The sequence below is a fragment of the Melanostigma gelatinosum genome, assembly GCF_949748355.1.
Source record: "Melanostigma gelatinosum genome assembly, chromosome: 16".
Lineage (NCBI taxonomy): Eukaryota > Metazoa > Chordata > Actinopteri > Perciformes > Zoarcidae > Melanostigma > Melanostigma gelatinosum.
In genome coordinates this window covers 18,172,074-18,182,051 of record NC_136649.1, presented here as the reverse complement: position 1 = coordinate 18,182,051, position 9,978 = coordinate 18,172,074, and the positions used below count along the sequence as shown (strand labels likewise).

Below are 9,978 nucleotides of genomic sequence, written 5' to 3'. Positions count from 1 at the left end.
GAGATTACAGGTGGAGGAAGTGAGGATACGTACTGTTAATGTGAATTGAGATGCACCCAGTATTCTTTGACATTTGAGTTCAAATGGCTCACTCCCAATGCTGACTGACAGCTCTTCCGGGGGACTCTCATGTCAACTGCCGCAGAGGCACAAATCTCAAAGGGGGAAATGCTCCCAAATGGCGAGGCCGCAAGGAATCTGTGTGCAGACCCATTGCACCGTCGCTCCAAGTGCAGTTTACTGCTTGCTTCCACTGTTGTCATCAGTGAGGGAGCTGCATCGGAATGGAGTTTTGTATAAAGATTTATTTATATAAATATAAAACTGATGTGTGATTGGTTACTACGCTAAACTCTCTCATCCCTTCACTCATTTGAGCTCCTCCTTCTCACCGCCTGCTCTTCGGTCGCCGCCAGCAATCTACATAGAAAATAGATGAGAGCTGGCAGCTTTGTTTAGAGTGTTTCTACACCGAAGTACATAAATAGACAGGAAGTTGGTTGTGACATTTCACTGACTGCCATCTGCGTTTCTCTAAAGCTGGTGTTGACAGTGGGCCTGCTGGCAGTCGTGGTCTATCTCTACACTGTGGTGGCCTTCAACTTCTTCAGGAAGTTCTACAACAAGAGCGAGGACGAGGATGAACCAGACATGAAGTGTGACGACTTGATGACCGTAAGCATCAATCGCATGCGTTTCTAATTCGAGACGCACCGAGATACCAACACTGTGACTCAGAGGGGTCTGTACTCGCCCTCCCTCTGTGTTTTCACAGTGTTACCTGTTCCACATGTACGTTGGGGTGCGAGCAGGAGGGGGCATTGGGGATGAGATCGAGGACCCGCTGGTGACCCCTATGAGCTCTACCGCATCCTATTTGACATCACCTTCTTCTTCTTTGTCATCGTCATCCTCCTGGCCATCATCCAGGGTAAGCTCCTTTTTGTAGCCAGAAACACAAAGACACTGGTATTCCACACAGACTTTGCAATACTCATCACGGTAGTAGATCCACATGACGCTACTGTATCGTTAGGAGGCAAAGCGTGTAAGAATGGGGTTTCACAGACAGTAGCTATGATGAGCTCACGGAAAATCCTTTGTGGTTGCAGGTTTGATCATTGATGCCTTTGGAGAGCTGAGAGACCAGCAGGAACAAGTCAAAGAGGACATGGAGGTGAGTCGAGTTAATTCTCACCCATACTTGCCAACCTGTGGAGTGTGATGGTGAAAGTTACAAAATAAAAGCAGATAATTGTATCAAGTAATTTTTTGAACATTAACTCAAAATGCAATCATATTAATATTGTATCATGTTAGATTAATGAATGCCGACTTTAAAAGTAGCCTTGATCGGCATGTAAATCTATAAACCAGCAAACACTGTTGTGTTAGTGTTGTGATCAGTTCATTTCTGGCAGATCTTGTCTAAACTGTGAGGAAATATTCTTAGAAATGTTGTAATTCTATGAATTGTCTTCACATGTAGTAACTCTTTGTACTAGGAAGCTTTATGAATACGGCGCCGGGTCATTAAGAGATTCCAGAGACGGGGGAAAATAAATATTTTGAAAAATGAGTGAATAAAGTTATCCCAGATAACCCAGATGACTATTGTGATGATCACCATAGTTGTTATTTTTCTGAGAGAAAGACTATAACACTATAGTACACAAGTAAACTGACCTTTTGTGTGTGAAATCAGAGGAGTGCCCCTTTAAAAATACAGCAAAACGTCCAAAAGAGAGCAGGTGCTCTTATTATCTTTCCATTGTCTGTCCTCAGACCAAATGTTTCATCTGTGGGATCGGTAATGACTACTTTGACACAACGCCTCACGGCTTTGAGACTCACACCTTACAAGAGCACAACTTAGCCAACTACCTGTAAGTATCCCGCTTTCAAGCATTTTATACAACCCTTTTTAATGCAAATGTGATGATGATAATCGTCAGGGCCAAAGTCACGAATAGCCGCAGTGATCCAGAACACTAGATCCCTTCAGGTATTCTTTCCATCTCCGTGTTTCAGTGTAATGCCCGTGACAAAAGAAAGTCTCAGTCCATTTGCTCTCACAGTCAGCTGGCCGGAGGATATGAGAGCGACCTCATTATGTTGCTTCATTGCTATTTAATGCTATGAACTTTATTGGAAAATAGGCTTGTGATAGCGTGCCCTCACACAGGATGCATCAGGATGTGGCAGGCTGCGATGCGCGCTGAGATACAGGGTCCAATTGCCATTTACACTTGATTTGGTAAAACAACAGGTGATTGGGTGATGTTTTTTGCTTGACACTCGCATCAGGAATTGTCTCTCGTAACACAGAATGTGACATTTCCTGTTAATGCGGTGTTGGAGAAATCAGATGTACCTCAGCAAAGGCTTATTTTCCTACTCTGATATTTAGGTAGGAGAATGCGAGAGCTCGTCAAGCTCTTTTTTGTCGTGACATTTTTGTTTTCTCTCATCGGCCTTCTTCTCTGGCTTTCTCTAAAGGTTTTTCCTGATGTACATAATCAACAAGGACGAGACAGAACACACGGGCCAGGTACAGTATGACTCTATATGAATAATAAATAATGAAATGATAAGGATTATTGTCCTGTCGCTGTCAGAGATAATATGGTGTTGTCTGTGATTTGAGGAAAAAATGTGCAAACACAGGCATTGAAAGAGTGAGCATAGTAACCACAACAACAATTCATTTTCTGTTGTTTTGTTCGCTCACAGAATGAATGTTATTTGGCAACAGCTGAGTAAATCTCTGACATCAATTTGGCTCTAATGACAGCTGACATTATTGATGTCATCATGACAACTACAATTGCAGTTATCAACCTAAACATGAACATCTACACCCTATTAAGATAGTGGATCATTTAAATAAAAACTGCACTTTTTCAAATGACATTTTGATATGAAATAATGTAATTGTTCAGCTCTTGTTTCAGCATATTTTTGAATGGACATACATATTGGTTTATGTCCAACTGGTTGTAATCTTGGGAAACTCTTTAATGTCCGTGTGTGTGTGTGTGTGTGTGTGTGTGTGTGTGTGTGTGTGTGTGGGTGTGTGGGTGTGTCCGCCTACAGGAGTCATATGTGTGGAAGATGTACCAGGAGCGCTGCTGGGATTTCTTCCCAGCGGGAGATTGCTTCCGCAAACAGTACGAAGACCAGCTTGGATAGAGCAGATGCATCCTCTTTACCTCTGTCCTTATAAAGTGGGCTGCTGGAACGTGAAGTCCTAAATACAGCTGCTGGACTACAACACCACACAGTCATCCCTCCAATGCTTCAGGCTGGCCGGAGGAGAGACCAAACTACTTTTTTAATCTAAAAAAGAGAAACGTCTCCGACCCGTGTCAGTGCCAGTCTATGAGGATACGATGTGTAACTCTCCCAGACATTTCGTTTTTTTTAGTTTTGGGACTGGTCTTTGACAGCGTGTTGCCTTTTACTCCACATAACCCCAAGTCATTGCACAATATTTATTTTTTGTCTTTTTGAGAAACACTGGGTTGTGTGGGGTTATGGGACAATGTGTCAGTCATATTATGCACAAGAACCCAACTTCAATATTTTGAGAATGTTGAACTTGAGACTTAATGCCAAAAGAAAAGTGGAGGAGTTCAGTAGATTTACATTGTGCGCAAAAAATGTGACGTGAGAAGTTTTTTTTCCAGATGTTGTAACCTTGCATATTGAGATACAGTTTTAGAATGAAGTGGCAAAAAGGTTTATTATGTAGGATTTTTAAAAAAAAAGCCTAATTTTTTCATGAAGTGCCTTACAGTACTGTATCTACATTACAATGAAGCTATGCAAAACCTTTGTTTCTTCTTTATTGTATGTAAGTACAGTAATTCTCCTGGAGCAGTAACAAGTAGCTGTCCAGATACATAGTTTGTGGCTGAACTTTCTCATTTTTCAACAGCATTTGTTTGATTTGACAGATTTTTATTTGCTGAATGCAGCATAATTGCAAATGTTCAAGGTACAAAGTGTAAAAATCACTCATCAGAATTTACTGGTCACTTTCAAACGGAACAAAAATGTAATTGCTATTGTATGGCCATTTATATGTAGTAGCTTTGCGGATCTGTGCATTTCTTTTGATGGAGAAAAATAAAGAAATCAATGCAAGAAATATTTGTTTTGGACAAGTTATTTCAAGTCCTGAAGCTCTGACAGTGAGTCATATCGCTCTCAAAATCAGCAAGATGCAACAGCTGCCTCTGCAGCTAATCCAAATATTTTCAAAATAAGATACCTGCTGTGTGCAGCCCTTGCCTTAGTTCAAAGTTCATTTGAACAAACCTCAAAGCTATCATAGCCGTGACCATCCTGCAGCTTTTAATTACCGTGTGGTAGATGTGCACTTCTGGTTTGGTCAGAGAGGTAGGACTGGACCCCACTGGGCTGCATGATGGAAGTTTTAGCCCTATTACCCATGGTGCCACCTGTCAGCTCACATCATTTCACCACACCTCAGGCGCCACACAGTGCTGCAGTCTGCTGCTGAGAGCAGCTCTGCCTCCTCTACGTACGCCTGCAACAGCGCCAGCATGTTCACTGGTTCTTATTGTTCAAGCACACTGCTGAGGAAATTGTATTTTTAAGATAAAAAAGGGACTTATTTCCATCATTCCTCAAAAAATGAATAACTGCAAGATTGAAAAGCCACATTGTCAAGCTGTGACTGTCATAATAAATATTTAGTTAATGTGGTTGTGGTTGCCCTGTGTACAAAAATGTATATCTGAGGAAACTCAATTCAAAGTTTCAGTTATTGTATTCTATGCTCTAACAAGCTGCTGCATTATTTAGCATATTATGTGTCCATTGTGGGAACAGGAGAACATGATGTGTGAAGTCACGGATATGATCATTCTCAATAATTAGACATAATGAAAGCTGTGGGAAGCCTTTCTCAACATTCCAACGCTCCAGCAAATATTAGATTTATTGGACCTTTTCATGGTTTGAAGTATCATCCGATTCTGTTTCCAACAAACCAAACCAGCCTTGAAATATGTTAATGTGATATGCAATTAGCTAACACATAATCTGGTTTTGTATAATAAACCCCGTACAGGCAATATAGAGAGGTTTCTGATGAGGTTCTCATTGCCACATTTTATTAATATATTCTGCTCTATAAAGATACAAGGAAATATACTCTAGAGACCATCTTGCAACGGGATAACACCAGCAGCGATGTCCTAAAGTCCCCGCTTCCTGGCCCCCTACTTCTAGCTCCCTTGCTCTGACCACACCTATCTTTGAACTTGGCCTTCATTTTGATCTCAACTACACACCTGTAAAGTTTTGTGACTGCATCTTGCACAACTGCGACTCTTATCTTGGTTACAGAATCTGTCCACAGAAATATAAACACACGGCATAGAACTCCGAACCGTCCAGCTGCTGCTACATCAGGTGTCTCCAGGACCACCATGGTGCCATGACGACACGCAGACTCACAAGGTGAAAACAACACCAGTCGAACTCCCCTGAGAAGATCTGACGCATCAAAGTGCCTTACACAGTTACTCCATTATGTTACCCGGGACAAGAAACAGAGAGAGGGTCATTTAGCGAGCAGCTTGTGGCCAGAGAATGACACAACCCAGGGGACATGTTGCACGTCATTCCACCACTGTCCTCTTCAGGTAGAAGACATTGACCGCTTTCTATCATTTTAGATGACTCTAAAACTTGTACAAATTGTTTGTTTTGGTTGACATCTGTGGTTTGAAATTAGACTGAACTTGGAGTGCAGATTTAGGAAATATCAGCCTCCTATCTGTGTTGCTTCCAGTAGGCAATATTCTGTAGTGTAATCTTGCTTGCTGTAATGTATAACCCCTGAAAGCCGTATCCGGTCTGTTAGCTCCTGGTGCACAGCGTGGTGGAGTGACAGGCAGGTCTGGAGAAAAAAAAAGAGAGAAGCTTGAGTCACAATCCTCGCCGATAAAACCTCCAAGTGGTGACAGGTCACTGCATAGTCCTGTTGATGCATCCCGTCAGTGTTTGAGCCTTTCAATCAACATCACACAGCAAACAGCACCTTAACCACTACACCAAAAGGAAGAGAGACAATCTGGGTGTTTTCCCTCTTCATTAGACAAGCGTAATCAACTCTGAAGGCCTTTAATGGATAACTGATTTTCACTTGGTACTGATTTGCCTCTAGCATTCCGCTCACCTTGATCTGAGCCTAATTGTCATCACAATTGACGACCTGCATGTGTGTACTTGAAAAAAAGTCAAGACCTAATCCTGCAAATGACAAATAGCATCTATGCATCTATGTCCGGATGATACGTAGATTTAAACTGTTTTAAAGTCTCATTTTAAGCATAAAAGAAACAAGTTAAGAATCAAGTTTCGGCCGAAAATTGTTCCCTCAGTTATCACGGGGACAGTTGACATGGAGCTTAGTCAAGACAATGATTTCATCCACAGCACTTTTAGGATCCTCCATGTTGCTTTACAGTTAAACGTTCTTGACCTTTGACCTAGTATAATTGTGAAATTGTTTAGGCTACAAAATGTCAGACAATGCTGAAAATTGGCGCGACATCTCCAGAGCCCAAGGTGACATCTTCAAATTGCTCATTTTGTCCAATGAAGATTCAAGACCCAGACATATCCAGTTTGTAATACAATAAAACAGAAAAAGAAGCAAACCTCTCGATGGAAACCTGATTATGAAAATAGTTGCTAATTAATCGACGATTCATTTCAGCTCTTTTGACAACTGAGCAACTCCATCTGCTGAAGAAGACCATGGGATCTGATCGAAAGGTAGTTGGCAAACCTCATGTTGTGCTCATGTCAAACGAGACTGGGCTTTATGCAAACCGACATCATTTTCAAGATTGATAGATGCTACTACTTAAATTTTTTTTATTTTTGCTCAGATTAAACTGGAAATGTTGCCAATTTAGGAGATTCCTTTTCAAGAATAATTGTATTTGTAAGGTACAACTACCTGCAAATACTAACAAGTGAGTGTTTGGTGATTCAGCATTGTGAGGGTACCTTCAGTCAACACAGGGGACAGATCTGTGCAGAGCATTCTATGAACAGGTGGAAACACAGGTCAGGTGTATCTTAAAAAAAGGCTGTGTGTGTGTGTGTGTGTGTGTGTGTGTGTGTGTGTGTGTGTGTGTGTGTGTGTGTGTGTGTGTGTGTGTGTGTGTGTGTGTGTGTGTGTGTGTGTGTGTGTGTGTGTGTGTGTGTGTGTGCCAGAGAGAGACAGAAAAAGAGGGGTCAAATGTTACAGATTGTTTTTATTATTTCATCTTAAGCTGACATCAGTCAGTGACACCTTGTCACACTTGTAACACCTAATTGAACTAGGTTCAATTGGTTTGACTGTGACTGAGTGGTTAAGGGTGACATCTGTTGGTGTCACTGATCCTTATTGGGAGGCTTGAGACCAGGTCTGATGTGGTCTATGTTATGTGAGGACAAGAGTTGCTTCATAGCCCGTTTGAACGACACATCAACCACAAAGTTCCGTATCTTCATCCTCTAAGGTTTTCCTCTGGCTGCGAAGCGATTGGGATTGATAGATCTGAGTTGTTTAACTTGACTAAGTCTGAGGGTGCAAAACACAGTTGGTGTAGTTGCTTCTGTTGATTTGTTGCTTCTGAGGCAAGTTTCAGGGTGTTTAGGTTTAGAAAGCATGAGTGGGAAAACCCTTCACTCACTATTGTCACAGAGAGAAAAGAGCTTCTTCTTTCTTCATCTTCCTAAGACAGAGTGACACAGACCCCCTACGAGAACTAACATGTTTTATCTTTGTGCCCATCACTTTCAAAGAGGCTACTGGCAAAACAATGTTCGACACGACAATGAAACCACAAACCCTGTTGTACTGAACTCCTGATAGATTTAACAACTCATTTATATTTTCATCATCAAATACCTGAACACCATCTCTGGTTAAATGGCCTTGTCCTTGGACTTCTGCAGAGACACCAGGTGTTAGGTTTGTTGTGGAAAATTCCTAAGACTTGTCGGGAGAAGAAAGTATATGTTTGTTAGTCATTATCAAATAATACAGAGTCTGATGAATGAACAAAGTTGCCATGTTAATTTATTTGCCTGCAGGCAAGAGAGAACAAATCTCACAAACACGTATTGCAGAGTCTTGTGAGGAGTGCCCTAACAATCATCTCCGTGCATGCTACCTTTACCCACAGACAAGAGAAACAGCTGAGAAGGGGGGGGAGAGAATGTGGGAGACAGTTATTTGTGTGTACTGTGCAATGTCTGGTATGTTCTCTGCAACACAATAATAGGCCTGGTTCTATGCCGCGGCCATATATGGCCTGCAAATGCCTTCTCCTGTGCTCTTTGCCCTATGTGGATGCTTCATGTTACAGCAGGTGCTGTGCTGCTACAGAGAACTGATCAGAGAGCATGATAAAAACATTTTTTCCTATTACAGGTTCTCGTCCAGGGGATCCGTTACATGTCCAAGGTCAGACAGAGGAACTTTAGCCCGCGGCTGCTGAGTAACTGAATGCTGTATAATGGCCGCAGTGCAGGCGCACAGTGATGTGAGGTGAACGGTGCTGAGCTTCGTACTCCCCGGGTGTTCTATTGCGCTGATACGGCAAGGGACAAGTCAAGTGCAGCTCCAGCTCTGACACCGGGCCGCCAAACTGGAGAGGACGAATGACAAATAAGAGCAGTGTGCAAATGGAACTTTCCAACCTTGTATATTATGATTGGGGATAAACTTTTGATGACATAATTTGTTCATCTGCATTGCACATGTCATCATTTTGGGGAATATGAGTCTACGCTTTCTTTTGAAAGTAAGAGGAAATCAATCTGTCATGTCTGTCCATTAACTTTTAATATGAAAGTGTAGCTAGCAACCAGCTACTGCAAGATCTGCCTTAGCCTTCTGGACTCTAAGCCTATTTTTGGCATATGCTCGAAAATTGCATACCCATACTAAAAAAAACTGTAATTACAAGTCTATTTTAATAATTGATGCTGTAATAAAAAGGGAACACTTGTCAGATTTGTTCAGATGTGTAAATATCAGTGTATGTTACTGGTTAATAGTAAATGAAGATGGCACACAGGTCAAATTGAAAATGTTAGGTTCGCCTAAAAAAAAAAACACTTTTATTGATACTATTTATTTGAAATAATGCAGCTGAAAGCCTAACAACTCTCCCAAAGCATTGCACAACATGTGACAAATCTCTGCAAATGTTTTACTTTGATAAAGTGAAGCAGAACAAAATTAGAGATGTTTTAGTACAGAGAGTTTAGGCGAGGTTATCAAAATGTGCATTTGGGCACCATGTGTGCCATTTGAATTTTCTCATGTACCAAACAATGTACCAAACAATGTGTTCAATACATCAAAATACAGCAGCTTTTGGCTTTTTTTTTTTTTTGGAAAATATATTTTCCCATTAAAAAAAACCACAAATCAACTGAATGATGAATCCAAATTAAACAGATTTTATTTGAGCAAACTGTAAAACAACTGTAAAAACACGGGTAACAAAATGTGGTCACCGGGGAACTGGAAGCTGTACGGCCATATCTTCCTCCAGTAGTCAGTCCTTTGGTGGACCGTCACAAGGCCAGTGAAGATGATGATTGAGATGATTGCCGAGTGGTCGGGGGAGGTGTTAACGACGGTGTGTGCAGAGCCGTGGGGGGAGGTGATGCTGCAGAGCCTGGCTGAGGACGTCCTGTAACTTTCCGACGTGCTGGCTGTGAGGCACTTGAAGGACCTGGAACACTGGGTGGCTCGTAATCGTCATCACTGTAAACAGAAACGTGGAAGAAAAATAAATATGTGCATTCAGTGTCTGGTTCTGCGATTTGTGCACATCCCGGCTCTTCATGCAACTGCTACATTAACGTACAGAGACAAGATGAACCCGGTCGGTGCGCCCGTTGCTAGCTATCTTACAGCTAACATCA

General features: G+C 41.7%; 1 protein-coding gene across 1 annotated transcript in view; it reads left to right on the top strand.

Annotated features, from left to right (window-relative positions):
- Positions 1–3,947, top strand: part of LOC306790058 (ryanodine receptor 3) — a gene marked incomplete at its 5' end in the record, with an annotated part of 92,399 nt that extends 88,452 nt beyond the window's left edge. Inside the window, 7 exon segments of the mRNA XM_079286157.1 lie at positions 541–675; positions 776–842; positions 845–931; positions 1,113–1,177; positions 1,786–1,886; positions 2,500–2,551; positions 3,097–3,947. Coding sequence (XP_079142283.1) covers positions 541–675; positions 776–842; positions 845–931; positions 1,113–1,177; positions 1,786–1,886; positions 2,500–2,551; positions 3,097–3,192 — 603 coding nt within the window. The 3' untranslated portion in view covers positions 3,193–3,947.
- Positions 3,948–9,978: the final 6,031 nt, after the last annotated feature.